At 42.0% G+C, this 19,078-nt stretch overlaps 1 protein-coding gene across 1 annotated transcript; it reads left to right on the forward strand.

Annotated features, from left to right (window-relative positions):
• Nucleotides 1-1,527: 1,527 nt before the first annotated feature.
• nr2f5 (nuclear receptor subfamily 2, group F, member 5) lies at nucleotides 1,528-18,691 on the forward strand. The gene is made up of 4 exons (XM_053887574.1): nucleotides 1,528-2,433; nucleotides 11,574-11,854; nucleotides 13,538-13,784; nucleotides 16,927-18,691. Exons 1-4 carry the CDS (start codon nucleotides 2,067-2,069, stop codon nucleotides 17,244-17,246), a joined length of 1,215 nt encoding a protein of 404 aa, XP_053743549.1. The 5' UTR covers nucleotides 1,528-2,066; the 3' UTR covers nucleotides 17,247-18,691.
• Nucleotides 18,692-19,078: the final 387 nt, after the last annotated feature.

A 19,078-nucleotide genomic window follows, 5' to 3' on the forward strand; every position in this document is an offset into this window, starting at 1 on the left:
TCCTTCAATCCACAAAAGAATGCCACATCTGTCCCCCTGGCATCGAGATTGATGCTTGAAACTGAGTGTAACTTTTTTTTTTTTTTTTGGTATGTACAAATTATGCCTTTTCCATTGAGAGTGGAATCTTAATGGCGCTAGTAAGCATAGCTCAGAACTGTAATCCATATAGTGCACCATGTCATAGGTTTTAAATAATTGTGCCTCAAATGTGGTACTGTTTGGAACAGATTTGGATTTTTATCAAAAGCAAAGACTCCTATTTATCAATTGCTATCAAAGTACTATAAATGAGTTTTAATTAATTTTATCAATCACACCTCATAAATAAGTATTTATTTGCCAAAATTGTGAGAAATTTGTATCAAGGTTAAGGTTAGGGTTATGTGGAAGTACCACAAAAAAAAAAAAAAAAAAAAACAATATGATAGCAATCCTGCATTTAAATTATATAAAACGTCCGTTATTCCTGTTGTTTTGCCATAACAGTCAGTGATTTCACGTATTAGCCAGATAAATCGGTTTCTATTCGAAGTATCTTCCGAATGAACCAGTCAGACACAGTCTTAAGCTACTGTTTTTGTTGAGACGTCTGCTGTCACTCAGTCAGAATATACTGACTCAGCTTATAAAGAGATCACTGGCTTGTAACCCAAATCTGAACAGGTTTTCACTTGTCAGATGTGGACCAGCGCGCGGAGAGAGGGCGCAGAGGAGCGAGGAGGGGGAGACAAGGATGCCTCTGAAGCAGCAACGATGTTGTCACAGTCACCTTCACATGACGTACCGGGGGTCTATATCTGCTAGAAGAATCAGGACTCACTGGAGAACAGCGCTGTCACTGTCAATTAGCTCAACCGCCTTTTGTGGCGCAACTGACACTTTATTACTCAGCAAAGCGGCAAAACCAACACTTTCTCAAATGGTAAACCAACTAGGGGGTCGTGGTGAGAGATCTGGCGCCTTTCTTAACGTTTTCACCATTAACTTTGAACACATGTCCCAAATTATTGATATGAAATGACACGAGGTAGATGGGGGAAATAGCGGTCGAAACCATATGGGCTTACTAAAAAAAATCTATCTATCTATCTATCTATCTATCTATCTATCTATCTATATATATATATATATATATATATATATATATATATATATATATATATATATATATATATATATATATAGATATAGATAGATAGATAGATATATATATATTTTTTTTATAATAATGAATAATAACGATTATTGGTCAACTGTATTTTCTGTTATTACATCCAGGTAATATTTATTTATTTATTTTGTGTCTCGCAGCCTGGCAAGCGCTCCTGCCTGTCAAATCCGTCTTAATAGGGATTTGTCCAATCAGAGAGCGTTTTGCATTTTAATAGCCCTCACGAACCAATCATACGCATGCGCCTCGCTGCCCGAGGGGCGGAACCGCAGCCAAATTTGGCTTTAATGCCCGTATATGGAGCGACGTCATGGGGGACGTGTGTGAGGGAGGCAGTCTGCCAGTGACACTTTCTTTCCTCTGAACTGAAGCTTTGATTCGAAGATGAGACTCAGTCGAGTGGTGAGTCATCTGCGGAGCGCTGTCTGACTGAAACTGTGATTCAAGTGTCGGACGGGAAGCCGAGGATACGCGCGTGTTTCTGACCGAAGCGCCCACGACTGTAGGAGGAACTACTGGCTCTTCGCCGCGTCCGACCGCTGGATGGGACTTCAGAACGCCGATCGTTGATCGTTGTTACTTCAAGATCGCAGCCTTATATTTGGATGACTTTTAAATTCACCCATTAAGAACCTTTTCAGAGCGGTTCGGACCCCGTGTTTATGGATTTGTGCGCGGCCGGAACCGGGATCTGCAGGCGGAGTGCTGCTTCTTCGCCCATGATGATTCCCTGTTGCAAACTTTAACGCACTGAACTTTCCCTGAAAGAAAGGCGCTTATATAAACTCGATATTTGGACAGAGCAGTCGGAGCGCTCGTTTGTTTTGTCCGCACTTCTGTCCCCAAGTGTGACCTTCTTTCTGTCATCCACGCCAAGTGTTTTGGAGGTAGCATGGCAATGGTAGTAAACCAGTGGCCAGAGAGCATTTCGGCAGATCCGGGGTCGCAGCTCCAGATTTGCGGACAAGATCCTGGTGGCGCACCGGGGACCCCTAACGGCTCAACCCCGGGGAATGACGCGCTTTCCGGGGACAAGATCCCCAACGTGGACTGCATGGTGTGCGGGGACAAGTCCAGTGGGAAGCACTACGGCCAGTTCACCTGCGAGGGATGCAAAAGTTTCTTTAAGCGCTCGGTGAGACGGAACCTGACTTACACCTGCCGGGGGAACCGAGACTGCCCCATCGACCAGCACCACCGGAACCAGTGTCAGTACTGCCGCTTGAAGAAGTGCCTCAAAGTGGGCATGAGGAGAGAAGGTACGGTCGCTACTTGGTCGTCTGTCTTGACTGACATTCGTGGTTAGAGTTTGAGCGCTACTTGTTTATCACCACTCATCTCTTGTGTCGCTTCGGAATTCGGTGCGTTAAACATGCGCGTCATGTGCGCTCTAATGCTTTTTGACCGGAACAACTGCTGCTGCGCGTAAATGTTCACTCACCACCTGCGGCACCACAATGCGTTTTCCACATTCATGTGCCAAATCTAAAGCTTTCACTCGGCTGCTCCCGGCAACAAAAAAAAAATCTCCCTTTTGTCTTTCTGTTTTAATTATGCTGTTTGCTCAGCGACACCCACAGCCGCCAGAAGAGGATGCCGCTACATTTGTTGTATTGTGTTGGATTAACAACGGGTCACTTAATGCCAAAGGAGAGCAGCGAGAACGTGTTGGTGGAGAAGAGCGCTTCCCATATTAATTATCATTCAGCTGCGACACCCCCGTCCACCAGAGAAGGCGCGCATAAAACGCTTTCTCCAAACACAAACCTCACTTTAAGTAAGGCATTTATATTTTAAAGTCTGCTTCATATTTAAACACTCTTTAGCATAGAACTTTTCCACCCTGACTGAATCGGGTCATCAGCCGTCTTAGCTGTCTTGCCCAAGGGCACTTGGGCAGAGGACAGTTAAGGACGCAGAGCCGGTCTTTGATAGCGTCACCAGCGGAACATGTAATGCAAAGATGGTGCAGATAGACCCCCTCCCTCCCCTCCTGCCGCTCATGATGGGTTGATCCCCCGGGGTCGCTGTGCATTACTCAGTCTGCATGTGTGCGTACTACGCTCTGTGCACACACACTTTTGGCTTCTGACAAACAGCCGCAAGATTCACCGACTTGCTCATGCTGTTGCTGATGGTGTAAAAAGAGTTTCCTCTGGTGACCTCTGGACGGGTCATCTTAGTTATTTTCTCCACAATATGCACTGCATTGGAGAGGATTGAGAGAGTTAAAAACGAATATTCCTAATTTCAGGTTAAACTTGAGTCGTAAAAATGTGGTCTAAAAAAGTTGTGTAAGCTCAGCGCTAACCTGCTTAACTGCCGTGACCATTGTCTCTCATTGTCGTTGATCAATTATTCAAAGAACCACCCTCCAGAGAGGACAAACTTGTCACAACATTGAGAAAGAACTCCTGCCGCCGGCCGAGTGATGAGCTGTCCCGGTGTTTGTGAAGCAGATAACTTCCGTTGGCTGAGCTCATCTGTTGTGCATTTGAGGTCAGCCGGATTAAAATGTGTCCTCGAATCCCCTTTTATGTTTGTCCACTTAATTTAGTGAGAACAGACATGCTATTTCCATACAGGACTGTTTTACAGATAACCGCCAGCAGGTTGCGCCTCTTGGTGAAGTGATGCTCCTTATCATAGCCAGCTGTCTGGGCAGCACCAGTGGTCACTCTCACAGGTGCTCTTGAACATCAGACGGCTCTTGTTGAAGTCATGTTGATCAGACTGTGATTTTTTTCCTGCTCCTTCAGTTGCCCACATTAAATGAATGAATGACAGTCATATTTTGCCTTCGTGTGCCAGCTTTTGTGAGATGTTCTGGGCCTGGTCTCTTGCTTAGGTCTTTCGTGGTCATAATGTTCTGTTATATTGATGAGGACACTGTAGCTGTCTGCTTTGGTGTAGAAAGAGCTGAGCCAGAAGGCAGTGTGCTCGCCATTCTTCATGCCGAGTTCATTCGTTCTCCTCAGAAACTCCTCGGCTGCAGAGAAGCCCATTGGGGTGGCCCCGACATCTACCCCCTACTGAGCACATGTCCAACTGGGATTATGGACTCACTAAGGACTAGTGCCCCAGATGACCAGTTTTGGTGGTTTTTGAAACCCAAACTTGCCGGCTAAAACAAAAAGCTAGATTTGTCCGTGACTATTAGGCGTACTTCTTTTTTGATGTTCTGCATCTCCACTTGAAAGGTTTTAGTCTCACTCGACACTAAGCAGCACATCTGGATCTAAAAGAATTTGCCGTCTTATGAATAATGCAGGAGGCCCTTTTACTGTGAAACGTACTCTGTCCTCCATATAGGTCACAACATCCTGCGGCAGTGAGAGAGCTGCGAGACAAAACAACATATGTGACGAAGCTTGTTTGAAAGTGTTTGTTTACGCCCAGCGTCCGGCCTCACATGCCCTCATCTGTTCATGCCCCGGTGAATGGAGCCAGCAAGTTTTAAAAATGACAGCTTTAATATTGCGGATACTGTTGCGTGACTTTTGGTTAACTCAACATTTAGCTCCCTGGGAAGACGAGATTAAAGCTAATTAGGGGATGATTCAGATTTGTGGGATTTTCTCCTTCAACACAGCTCTTCTTTTCGCTTCCTAAAGGGGACGTTTGACCTCTTTGTGCGTTGAACATTTTCTTATTTGCGGAAGAGTTCTTCTCCCCCACCCCGCGACATGACAGTCAACATTCCGGGACTCAGCTGGAACCAAACCCTGGCAGCATTAGTGTCATTGTCGCCGCTACACGGACCTCCACTTGTATCTCTGTCAGTGTTTTTGCAGGCGGGGACAGACTCAGGGAGGCAGAGGAATTGGACTGACACTTGCTTCACTCTGGAGTGAATTTAGATGTGAACCAGGATTGTAAAAATGGTTTGAGGGACCTTAACCTACTTGAGATACATGCACTTGATCAGAGAGAGTTACAAAAATACCCTTTTAAATATTTTTTTTCTCTTATTTTTATGTTTCACATTGTGTCAGTGCAGTAACTCATGACAATTTATGAATGCATGCTGCCTGTGTGGTTGTAAATATATGAATATGAAATGTAAAAATATGTAATATTTAAAGCAGTTTTATGCAATAATACTAGCTAAGTCTATATTTTAAATGTTAATTTAATTTAAATAATAAATAATTTAAACATATTCATTAATATGACAACATCAAATTTCAAAAAGACAATTTCTCACATGCTGCAAAAGAATGTTAAAATGTGAAATATTTATGATATAAACTGTCATTGATATTATTGATGAAATATATCTATTAAAAATAATAGTCATAATAGGTGTGCCGTTTTTGAGATAGTGAGCTGAAAAATGAGCGTATTTTTCATGTGTCGCATGCATCATTTGTACCATCATGCTAAGGCATGTTGTCACTGAAAGCATTTTGTGGCATATTAAAATGACATCTGTAGATTGAGCCGGTCTTATTGAGCCATCTGATCAGCTGTCAGGGCTCTTGTTTCCAAGCGAATCCAAAAATAAGGTTGTGATAATCGTTGTTTAGACTTTTAGCTCTCTTCTTCCTTCTAACTGTCGTATTGATTTCTGCCTTAACACCTGGTAGCATCGTAAGGTCCATCTGCGACTCAAAGTCACAGCACTGGGTTCAGACGTCACGACTGCTGTATTGTGGGAATTTCTGCCCTGCCGGAAACAGTTGATATTCATGAATGGAAACATCTCCATGAGAACAATTCAGTCACTTTGAAACCAAAACGCTGAAATCACTTAGAAGACTTCACCTTGAATCAATATAAGAGGAAGACACATTTAGCTCAAAGGCAGTAACAAAGACAGTCTGCACTGCTCACAGCACCAAGGTTACCGAGTATTGCTTCGAGGCGCGGGGGTGGATGAATATAAAAAATACTGTTATTGAAACACACAAACACTTTTGAGGCCATGATTGAAGATTGAACTTTTTATCTGTGCAGAAGTCTCCACATTTTCCAGAAGAAAATGACCTGCAGGGCATTTACAACTTCCACGCTGACCTGACCGTTCGCTTTTGGGCCAGTGGTCCGTGTCTTATTGCAACATTAGTCACAAATAATTACTCAGAAAACTGTATTTATGTCTTCATCTATTTGATTATTCATAGGTTTGACAGGTTTCTTAAACTGATGTTTTATTTTGACCCTGTTAAAAGAGTTTGAACTGTTGCTGTACATTATGGGAGTCATTTTCCTTCTGAAGTGCCTCACGCTGGCAGCAGCAAATCACCTTAAATGGCTCGGACCAGTTGTCCTCTCGCTGAGCTCATGTTTTGCTGGGATTTATTACAACGTGTTTCATCTTCTCAGCACTCTCATTCAGGTCAGAAAAGAGAACTCATCCAGAGTAGGTTCAAAACACTACAGAGGTGCTCAAGTGCCATGCACCCACACAAACAGAAGGAATGAACAAGTGAGCGACATGTTTTAAAAATTCAGAATTCTTTCCTTTCTATGGAAAAATATGAATAATCTCCATTGTAATGCTATTTCAAATCGATCTAAAACTTTCTCTATTTAAAAAAGTATTACTTATCTTATCTCTGAATGTCTGTTTTAATAATTCATTCTTGAACTTCTTCATGCTTTTCCCAGAAGGGCTGTTAAAAAAGTAAAAGAAGTATGAAGTCATTTGTTTTGAAATGACTAAATACAAGCAGTATCTGAAATACCTGAACTCCCTGCCATGCATTTTAGTGGTGAAATGTATCATTGGAAAAGCAAAAGGTGAAGTCGAAAGTGGAATGGTCCTATTTTTTATGTCCCCGCATACTACATTAAAGTGAATGATACATTGTGGAATCCTTTCCAGCACAGTAAAAGTCAGGACAGACGACTGAACGAGTAAATCAAGAAAACAAGAAGCACAGTCGTGCTCCTTAATACATTCAGGAATGACTTCATTACACAGAAGTTCAGAGAAAGTCCTCCTCCTTTTCCCCTCTGTCCGTTTCGCTTTTCAATATTCACTCTCTGATCCCTGAATTCTCTCTCAAACCGATGGAATTGACACTTCTCTGACGGTTTGTGAATATTATTTTGCTCTACTGTCACTCGGGGTTTACACATTATCTTCCTCCGCATTGACTCACAGGTTAAAGTTCAGGGGCAAAGTAGAACTTAGAGATCCAGAATGTGGTTACCATGGAAACACATCACTCAGCGAGCTGGAACAAAGCCAGGTGGAAGTACAATAGCAGAGCTAATCGATGCATGTTAACCTTCATCTCAGCTGCTGTTGTCCAAAGAGGACAAAAGGATGCCGACTTTTATCATTTTGAAAATCTCCTGGGCTTTTTATTTGATGTGTGCAAACACCAGACTGCGGTTCAAATGAGGTCAACCGTACTTTTGGAAAGGAAAAGCTACTTATTAAATGGAACTATTAGGGTGAGCCTAATCTATAATTTGTCTACGGAGGCCGGGGACCTCGACCTTTCAATCCAAATGTTGATAGGTCTTAATTGTATTTAGCCGCTGTAATTCCACTAACAGTCTGACCCAGAGGCTAATCCAGGCCAGCAAGGCAGCGAACCGTGCTCTGTGCCAGCTGCTGTTTGCTGAAGTGGCATTTTAAAAGTAACAGCTGAAAGGTCCCATGGTGATTTTGCTCGCTCACACTCTTTTCACTTTTTTTTTTTAACCTTGTTTATCCAAGTATGACTCAAAATTGTTGTTGCAAAAGGGTGTTTTGGTACTCCTGGGACCACATCATGCCATCGGTCTGAGCCATGCTTAATGCTCCTGCCAGTGGGTGCTTGGTTCATCCCCAGTTATTCACAACACCCTGACAAAACTCCCCTGCTTTCATCAAAAGCCAACTCATCTATCAAATTCAGATTCATATTTTTCAACTGTCAATTTATAACCACAAATCTGGCCGCGTCAGTTCGGTCATTGATCAGGTCCCTTTATTCTGTTTTAATCTGCTCCAGTTTCAGCTATAGCAGCTGTCTTTATCAATAACAGCCGGGGTGGAGGAATCAAACTCCACCATGAGTCAGGCGTCTCAGCATTAATAAGAAGTTCTTATGTGTCGCGTGTTATTAGGGTTCAGAACACAACTCCCAAATGCCATATGTTTTTAACAAACCCAAGTGCAAAACTCACCATTACATTTTTCTCAGCTGTGTGAGGAATCAGGATTATTATCATTCAATTATTTATACACATATATTATAGATGATATATTTATTAAAGCTGGCCTTTGTATTGTGAATCTGTGTGAATATGTTCTGAAGTCAAGCAAGAACTTCTACATACATAAGCACATGCTTTGTCTCAAGGCCTTTTACGTGAACTTTGACTTTTAAGTCAGGACGAACTACATTTCTGAAATAGAAACCTATGTTGAGCCATGTCAGACAGCCATTAATTCATCGCTTCTTTAAAAGCTTTTTTTTATTGTCTAAACATTGAAAAATGACATCACAAGCATATCTGTTTTGTTTGTCATAAATTAATAATCAATAAAGTAAATATAAACAAAACCTAAAGAAAACATTATTAAATATTATTTGGCTTAAAATAATATTCAGAGAAAGTAGTAATAATTACTATTAAGAAATATATATTTTCACAAAGAAAATATATTTTAATCAGAACATCATTAAAAAAACTTTTTAAAAAGGATATTGAGATAAATAATGTATTCACCCCACCCTAAATATAAAAAGCTAAATATTTGAATTATTGAAGTCATATTTAGCGTCCATGCTAAGTCAAAACAGCACTTAAAACTAAGCAATTTGACACTTTAAATGTTTTAATATTACAACTAGCATATTCAAGATATAACAAATAAAAAGTCTTTTATTATTTTGATATTGAAGTTCACATCATTTGCACAATTCTTTCCAGTTTACTGAGGAATGATAAGCCGTGCAGAGATAAGCTGACCAACAAAGACCTAATTGAAAAGCGGGAAATAGATTATAACCCAACCCCAAATTCTTACCGCCACCCGCTCCGAATCTTAACCCTTTATCTCTGACCTTCATTTATTTCTTATCCCCTGGCATCTGTCTGGTCTGTAGCTCAAGTCTCAGCTGTGTTCAATCGCTGCGTCCACTCTTTCCTCAATCCTTGCATCATATGCCTGCTGAAGTCATGGAAAACAAAGAGTTACGACTCTCTCCAAAAACCTGTCGACAAGATAGGCCTGTGCCATTGATGCTGACTCAGCACAGTTCAATAAATCTGAACAGCTTCACACAATTTTGAGGAGTATATGAGGTGAGGAACCGCCAAAGGATTTCAGGCATATCAAACTTAAGGCTGGTGGGTGCCTTACTTTCAGTTCAGCAACAGTTGACAGGTCAATCACAAACTTTGAAATGTGCTCCAATTGTTGTGCTTCTCTGTACAGCACTATAGCTCCAAGCATGTGCCATGCAACCCTCTTCCTTGCTAACCTCTGACCCCCCTCTGCCACCAAGTATTATCTTCATGTTGTAGGGATGAAAACATGACTTTTTCTTTGTGAAATGAATGGAAACATTTTGGGATTACTGAAGGAATTTGCCTGCTAGAGAGCTCCTGTTACCTCGACCTGTGTCTGAGTCTGTCGGCACCTTTAACACTTAAAACCAAAGCAGTGTTTTACGTCTCTTTTGTGTCCCAAATCCTGCAAAGACAGACGCGTGTAGGTAATCCGACAGTGTCTCTTTAACCACCCAGAGCGAGGAATGTCTCATTGTGTGACGTTTTCCTTGCAACAGGTCTCAGATCCGCATTCTCTGATGCAACAAGTATTTTCGAAGGATGAGATCGAGAGGGGTTTTTATGATACTCTTGAGTGATTTGACCTCTTGCTTTTCAAACGCGTTCAGTTGACACAGTTGCCAGGGCTGAGGTGACAGGTGACCCCCACTAAACCCTCCCCCCCGCTGCCTTAACACTCACTCCACCTGTCTCTTTTTGTAGACCACAGCGGCTAACTGAACTCCTCTATGTTCAAATACACAGAACTCGAGACTGTGATAGCATATCAAAGTATTTGTATTTGCATCCCCATTTTTCATTTCAGTCAGAATACACTTGTTTCCTTGTGTGTGTTGAGCCAAAAAGTCAACAAAACTTTACCTGTCAATTTTGGCTCCAACATTTAACCATGGTCACAAGATTTGGGTGGTGAGTGACCCTTAGATGGACGCCCCATTAGAGCCAGGTCGTGACCTCAGTCATCCAGCAGCAGCACAGACTGGAAGCCTTGAGAAGTCAGTCGCAGCACTTCAGGCCTCACAGACTCCGGGGCTTCTTTTTTTTTGCTACAATCCAACTCCACTTAGTTGATTGAGAAATTACTCTGATGTAAATTATTGATATTAAATTATCCAGATTGGTGTGCGTCATCAGATATGACAACTACAGTTGCCAGTACTGACCTCATCTCGTATATTGTATTGTATATCTCCCATGATGCAAGTGCCCAACTTCCCCTGAGTAAACTGAGGTGGTTTCTTCATGAACGATGGTTTTCTCAAGTGAATAGGTTCCGTCTCACTAGTTTATGGAACAAATTCTTACACGCGGTGGCCCCCAGTGTCGCCCCTCTCTCGCTCCCCGGACTCTGTGTGTGTGTAACTGTAGATGCAGTCATTAGTCAGACAGTGGGGATGACTGAACAGGTGTTTTCCAAATGGACCTTTGAACAGCTCGTCGCATCATCATCGCCCCGGCGCTGGGGCTTTATGTGTGCGTCCGTGTGTGTGTGTGGGAGCATGGCCTCTGTTTGCCCTCTTCGCCCGGGGCTGAGCCATTTGCCAGTGCCGGGAGGAGGGGCCTTGCTAGCATATATATTCATGCATGGTATGTGTGTATGAATATGCCTATGCATAACATATGTAGGTGTGAAGAGGTGCTATATCTTTACCAGCTGCTGCTTGTCATTACTCATTGATGCACAGCGGCAGAGCGGGATGACCTCGCTCGAGTTGTTTCCACCGCTGACGGATTTAGCACTAAGAGGCATTTTTTTAACACCCAACTCGCCGGACACTTGGGGGTCGAGGTCAAGACGGAGAATAAACAAGAGCAGACTTGATGAAGCCTTGTGACATTTATATTTGGTAAAAGTGGTTCCTAGTCTAAAGAGCAGAACCAAAATAAGCAACGCACTGCATTGATGTGTGAACAGAGGCAGAGCAGCGCTAGACCAGGCTCTAATAAGATGTATCCTTGGAATGTGGCCGCTGATGCTGAATTGAACAGTGGCCTCCTAAATCACATAATAACAGACGTTCACTGTCAGTTAGAAGTCAGCAGCTGGAGCGATATAAAGATCCTCCCAGCCGACAGGAATGTTGTTAAAGTGTCGCAAATTCTGGAAAAAAAGTTGAGATTTATGTCCTAACCTTCACTTGTCCCTGTGTTCAAACAGCTGTACAGCGAGGACGTACATCAAACTCCCAAAGCAGCCCGGGACAGTACCTGACCAATGGCAACGACCCGTACAACAGCCAACCGTACCTCTCCAGCTTCATCTCTCTGTTGCTGCGGGCCGAGCCGTACCCCACCTCTCGCTACGGGGCACAGTGCATGCAGGGAAACAACTTGATGGGAATCGAGAACATCTGCGAGCTTGCGGCTCGGCTGCTGTTCAGCGCTGTGGAGTGGGCCAAGAACATCCCTTTCTTTCCTGACCTGCAGCTCATGGACCAGGTGAGGTTGACATTTTTGACATTTTTATTTTAGTGAATTATTTAAATTTCAAAAGTAATAACGACCCAACGACAGAGTTTTTCAAGTTCATAATGTAATGAATAAATGTAAAGTCAATGAAAATACATTTCTTAAATAGCTGTATTGTTAACCCTCATTTAAAATACAATAAACACCTCCAAATGTGTTGTTTTATTTTACACTCACACATTCACAAAGCAGGTGTGGCCACCACGCTCATATCTGTCTAATATTTATGTTAATATTGCAGTACTACTAATATTCTCTGAAACCCCTGTTGGAAAAATCTGAAAGCTATGCCAAAAGCCAAATAAAAAAGAAATTTGACCTTTTAAAAATCTGGGAAAACAAAAGTTAAAATTACTTGTTAATAATTTGATCACTGCTTCAGAATAAAAAAATACTTTGCGTGTTATTAGAGACAAAAATAATTAGATTTATGTGTGCTAACATTCACTGATGTAAAAAAAAAAAAATGCAAATTAATAATAGCTGCAAATGTGTAAATACGAAGACATGAACTTTGGTTTCTCTAGTCAATATCTGAGCTAATAGAAATGAACATAAAATTACTAAATATAGTAAATAGATAAGGATGAATTAATGTTTTATTTAGTTTTTTAAAATCAAATTATTACATTCAAGGTGGGTTAGATTTTTATTTATAAAAATGTATATATCAGTATCTCTCAAAATCTGTAATTTCAGAGCCCGAAAAACATACTTTCCACAACTTAAATACAGTTTAATATATAGTTAAAGTTTAGTTTTAAACAACTCATTACATATGTGTCAGTTACAGATGTGTCCATACGTTAGTTGCAAGAGGCTTCACATCCTCAGAGATGGTTAACAGTGAACTGGAAGGAGTGTTGAAAACGTTCGGTCCTGGAGGTGATGAGTCAGTGACTGAAGGTGCTCTCAGTCTACCTCAGTTGTCAGGTGTGAGCAGGTGATAGTGATGCGCCCAACTTTCATCTCCTCCTCCACACTGTTTGATTTCTTATAGTCACAGGATGAAACACCTTAGTGGTTTCCATACAAAAGTGGAACCATCTTCTACGAATGTAGACCTGACTCTCAGTCTGAGTCAGCCACAACATCAACAGCACAGTGTTCTTGGTGGTGGTGAAATAAAGATCTGAAGCTCTGATCACATTAATAATGAACAGATGGGCCTTCACTCGTGCTTATGTAGATTTACACCAGTCGTAAAGTCTTTACGCCGCGTAATTGGCTGAACTATAAATAATACGCCGTGTCGCGATCATAAATAGTTATCACTTATGCGCCGCTCATGTGTCATAAATATCTGCTCGGAAATGTACTTGGAGAAAGTACGTTCATAGCGCGAATGTGTGAACGTTCATGCCGATCAAACTTCTGTTGTTATACGGCTTTTTTTAGCTTCTTGAGTCAACATATTCAATTCATGAGCCAACAGCTTATCTTTCTGACATCAGAGTCTCCTGAGCTCTGCCCTTTTTGGTCGAAATAAACACATCAATTGAGTCACCTGAGACAGACAGACTCCTCCTGCTGCACTGATATGAATCTATTATCATACATGAGTCTGTTATCTCACTAGTCTACACAATCCTAGCCTGAGCTCTTCTGAAATATTTGTTTAATAGGCCTCTGTTTTTCGCTTCTGTCTTCAAGGTGGCGCTGCTGCGCATGTCGTGGAGTGAGCTCTTTGTCCTCAACGCAGCCCAGTGTTCGATGCCCCTCCATGTCGCCCCCTTGCTGGCAGCTGCAGGTTTGCACGCGTCGCCCATGTCGGCGGAACGTGTGGTGGCCTTCATGGACCACATCCGGGTCTTCCAGGAGCAGGTGGAGAAGCTGAAGGCCCTGCAGGTGGACACTGCCGAGTACTCCTGCCTCAAGTCCATCGTCCTCTTCACGTCCGGTAAGTCATTCATGTGGCTGTTTTTAAAGGCTCCAGTCAAACTTCCTTCTTCTAATGAAATTAAAGGTCACTGAGTCATGAAGCGACTGCAGCAGACAGCTAAGTGTTGGCTGGGTTTTACAGCGATGATTCTCACGGATTAGCATCCCAATGTGTCATTGTTTTGGATTTCTGTCCAAAATAATAAATAAAATAATTCCTAGTATCTAATCAATGGTTGAATGAGAAAAAAAAAATTCTATGAATATAAAAATAGGCTTGAAACTATTTTGGCTTTAGATTTTCGCTTTTAAATAAACTATGATAAATATAAATCAGTGATGTGATAAAAAATTATCTTTTTTTTGTGAAGGTTTTCAGGGTTGGATGTGAATCAGAAAAATGACGATGAACAATCTGAAAAGATAAAGTGTTGTCAAGGCAGCTGCCTGTTCCCAAGTCTCACGATTTCATGGCATTTGAGCCTCAAACCTCACACTGTTAAACACACTGCAGACAAGGCTAAACCCAAAATATAATGGCTTTGCGTCGCTGGAAATCCCTGGAGATGGACTTTGTTTTGATACTGCTTACACATGCTCAGTTGAGGTTTATCTCAGCAGTCACAGGGCTTTGGTTGAAGCCAAAATACTGTCACATCTGTGATACTTCACCAAGGGATCATGCCTCATGGCCCGGGGGGAAACGGATGGTGAAGAATCTTACGCTCAAATGTCCTTGTTTTTATAAGCGTCTTCCTGTCTCACGTCCTCGTCCATACGCGTCCTGCTTTTCCGTGATTTCATCAGCCGTTGCTCCTTTATGATAGCATCTATTATTAAAACCAGTCAGCCACCCCCATTCCTCCTCAAGCCCCACAAAACCAAGCCCAGCCCAAGAACCCCTGCCCCCACCGCCGGAATTAAATTATGTATGAAAGGTTTCAGTGAGACAGGGATTGGCCACAGCTTCGACCATGACCTACATAACCCCAGCAGCCCAGATGACTCCTGTGCGAGGGGAGGGGCTGCCAAATTAAAGAGGGCAGCGCAAAATAAATTCAGCTTTCAGATGTGATGCTAAACATATGGCAATTAAAACAGGGAGCTGTCAGTAGGGAGCTCGCTATTTGTTTGTAATAATTTTGTCTTTCAGAGCATGAGTACACTAAGACAACAAAATATGACGTCAGTTTAAGTCCAAACTTTTGACCAAATGTTTGCCCTTAAAACCATTTCTAGCATGCAAGGTTTGAAAATGCAAGCAGAAAATAACATGTTTTATTCTCCTAATGTCGAAAACAAGCTGTTGATTTTATATATTTCCCGATTTTTATTCGTAAATTAATGAATTATCTAATGTATTTCCATTTATTTTCTCATGTTTGATATTTATTTCCTAGTACACTTATTTATTTAAGTCCAAATCACTCACCTGGAACAGTAACATATTGTTACTGAAACTCATATTTAAAAAAAAAAGGAGGCTGATTCAGCGACTGACTTGACTATGAGTATGAACATATCTCACCTCCCAGTCCCTCCCCTCCTCCCATCGTGTGAGGCTCAGGCCCATCAAGGAGCGTCAGGGATTGGGCATCTCAGACCTGCCACCCTGATCCTTCACCCGACCAACCAGTGGTGTGCCCGAGGATCAGACAAAAGACCAGGGCGACTGGCGTGGAAAGGCACACAGAGAGCTGTCGCCTTGGCACGCGAAGTGCTTTTACTCACACAGACAGCCTTGCTAATCCCAAGCAGGCACCCACTGTTTGTCACGCAAAAAAACCTGGACCATGGGGAAGACGGAAGTTCAGATAGACATTGATAATATTAGTGCCTATGTGTAGCTTGTAACAAACCCCTCTATAGTCTCCTTTTACACCAGGAAATCTGGAGCAAAATGGCATTCAAATGACATTTTTCACTGAGCAGAGCTGCGTACCAGCAGGGCAAGGTGTACTCAGGGGACAGATCAAAGTGTGAGGTGACAAAGGGAACCTGCTATTCAAGGTGACAGATTAAAACCTCCAGGCCGGCGGGTTCAGACAAAAGAAAAAGCTTGAGAAGAAATTGAAAACCTGCCTCTCAAACAAGGGTTCATCCAGGAGGCACACTGATCGTACAGTACTTGACCGTGTACAGTCGAAAATGTGGCTTTGTTTTGAGTTCACACATCTCTGACCTCCTTCGCTAAATCCCCTGTGTTTCCCCTTCACATGGAGGGTGCGAAAAGTATCGTGCACGGTGTCACACACTGCCAGACTCTTGCCAAGTCAGGGGCCAGTGGAAGGGGAGGTGTAAGGAGGTGCAAGGCAGAACATGACCTCCAGCGGAGGGGAAGGCGGCGCTGCACGGTGCTGTGAACACAGACCACAGGGGAGGGGGAGACACAGAGATCCGCATTGACAAGCTCAATTTGTTCAAGTTTCGTATGACTTCAGCCTACGTCTTCTGGAGGTCTGGAGGTCTGGAGGGAGGGATATGCAGCGCACTGCCAAAGGCCATTTCTGGGGGTGATTTCTGAGTCACTATAAATGAATAGTGGTTCATTATAAGTCAAATCTATATATTAATAAGCGGCTAATGAACCTCTTTGTTGTGTTTGGCATGTGTCTTTCATTACAGCAAAGGTCCATGATCAAATGTGGGACTTATTTTAATATCTTGCCCCCTCTAGGTCAAATGTAGTATTACAGTTAGATGGGGATTTTTTTTTTTTTTCTTCCTTTTTCAAGATGCGCAGGACAGAAAACGAGGGAGTCATAGAATAAGTGATGAATGAGATACAAAACACAGGATATATGTATATGTAATTTGGTATATTACTGAATCAAATGATGGAGCCACACACATTTAAACAACAAAATATTGTTTATTTTGCATCAGTGGCATAGCACAATAAATCACAATGGTGGCTATATTCAAGGTTTTATATCATTTAAACTAAAGTTTATTTAACTACAGTGCCAACTTCACTTTGGAAGCCATTTTGTCATAAGATGTCATGTGCTGTGTCACAATTCTCTCCCAGAACTGACTTGTCTTATATGCAGACTTTTCTTCGAACGAAAATTTTCCAACTGTGTTGTGAGAGAAGTGCAATGGAAACTAGCAAGCTTTTTGTTGGGTATTGCTAATGATTTTCTCATTCCCCCTTAAAGATGCCATGGGTCTGTCGGATGTCGCCCACGTTGAGAGCATCCAGGAGAAGTCGCAGTGTGCCCTGGAGGAGTACGTCAGGAACCAGTACCCGAGCCAGCCAAACCGCTTCGGCCGCCTTCTACTGCGCCTGCCCTCGCTCCGCATCGTCTCCTCTCCGGTCATCGAGCAGCTGTTCTTCGTCCGCCTTGTGGGGAAGACGCCCATCGAGACCCTGCTCCGCGACATGCTGCTCTCCGGCTCCAGCTATAACTGGCCGTACATGCCGGCCGTACAACGCGACCGGCCCATCTCCCTCCACTACAACGAGAACGGACCTTGATCAAGACTCTCCAGCCAGAAACCATTCTCTTTATTCTGCTCAGTTTCTTTCCAGAGGAAGCGTTTCCCTCACCATTCCTTTCAATATCCTGTCTGATGATGGATCCTGTCACCGGCCAAACAAGCCCGCTGAACATTCTCGTGGCCAGCTGGGCTACTTAAGAGACACGACATGAGGTAGACAGGTTGGTCGAACGGGTTATTGTGCAGTTCACCAGCAGGTCTGTTGGACTCAGTTCAGATGTCAGTCTCAAACACGGAGTCGCTGCTTCTTTTAGCTAGCACGGCAGTATGAGAATGCTGAACAAGGGCTTTGCCAAAGAGACTCTACCAACACGAGAGCACAAGGCCGCCGCATATTTACTAACAAGAAACCAGAAGCCATTAAAGAGGACACATGCCAAAATGTTTTAATGTGTGTGTTTTTGCATTAGCACTGTTTATACAGAGGAGAAACCATGTCCATATGTACAGTATATCATGGATCTGTGGGCACCAAGAGCATCATGGGAACAAGCTCAGGATTGAAAACACGGGGAAACATGGGACGCCAATATCCAACAAAAGATCAGCTAAATTGACAGCCTGTGCCAAAGCAAAAAAAAAAAAAAAGTTTGGATTATTTTAGTGTGATTGAAATCAAAGTTTGGTTTGTATCTAATGTGCTACATGTTTTTTTTTCTCTCAGGGGGAGAAAGGCAATTAAAAAGTAGGAAGCTTAGGCACTTGTAGTCAGAGTGTAGACAGATTCACTCCTGTAAAAACAACAGCACTTCTAGATTTCTGCTCTCTAGAAGCCATCCAAGTATTCAGAATTCTCCTCAACATCAAAACACTTCCACCTTCGTTTTATATTCAAATCTTTTGGTATTTTTGAAGGGGGTGGGGACATTTTTCATTCTAGCTGTACTTGCCTTAGAACAAAGATTTTGTCACTGAGCATTTATCTTATGACTGTGCCATAATCTCTCGTTACCTGTTATAACAGGTATTATGTCAGAGCTCCACAAATGTTTCAAAAATGGTTCTCAAAACTATTGAGAAACATTTTTTTAAATTTGATCGAGTTCTTCTTCATTTTTTTGATAATATCGTCATGTGGGGAAAGGACCCTCGATCATGTCATCGGATCTAATTGTACCGAAACCAGAAAGAATTGTATGACTAACCTGGAAAACCTCTTCCATCCAAGTTTATCCCAGTTGGACTGTGACTTAGTGTAGGACAATTTTAAGTTGTTTTCTTTCCTCCCTTCAGTTTGGTGGAAGTATGTTTGGTTTGACAAATTGTCAGCTATTTCAAACACGGCACTGCGGTATCACACTCTTTATAAAAGCCATCGGAAAACTGCCTGATGATAAGTTAATTCACAGAAAAGTTTTATGAGTTTGTGTTTATCCCCTCTACTTTTGTTTGAGAAAAAATGTCCATTTATTAAAATAAATTTTGTTGTTCACAGTGAGTGTTTGGTTCATTCGTCTTCATATAGAATTTTTTATTTATTTTTAGATTATATCACTTGGTGCAGCAACACAAAAAAGTATTTCGCGAACATGTGTTCTTGTGCTTGTGCATGTGTGTGCATGTGTGCAGTAGATATATATATATATATATATATATATATATATATATATATATATATATATATATATATATATATATATATATATATATATATATATATATATATAAATTGTATTCATAAAAAACTTAAAATGACCCAACAACGTCTTCATCCTCAAATCGAGACTTGGATTAGTGGGGTTCAGTCAAATGGTCCCCACAAAGGCATAAGGTCCTTACAAGTCAAGATTTGGTCCCCACAAGGGAGGA

The sequence above is a fragment of the Synchiropus splendidus genome, chromosome 15, assembly GCF_027744825.2.
Source record: "Synchiropus splendidus isolate RoL2022-P1 chromosome 15, RoL_Sspl_1.0, whole genome shotgun sequence".
Taxonomy (NCBI): domain Eukaryota; kingdom Metazoa; phylum Chordata; class Actinopteri; order Syngnathiformes; family Callionymidae; genus Synchiropus; species Synchiropus splendidus.

Excerpts from the sequence above, each read along its gene's own strand:
- nr2f5 (XM_053887574.1), top strand. The coding sequence starts at position 2,067 with ATGGCAATGGTAGTAAACCAGTGGCCAGAGAGCATTTCGGCAGATCCG. Across the intron at positions 2,434-11,573 it reads AGTGGGCATGAGGAGAGAAG|CTGTACAGCGAGGACGTACA; the intron begins GTACGGTCGCTA and ends GTGTTCAAACAG. Across the intron at positions 13,785-16,926 it reads CATCGTCCTCTTCACGTCCG|ATGCCATGGGTCTGTCGGAT; the intron begins GTAAGTCATTCA and ends TCCCCCTTAAAG.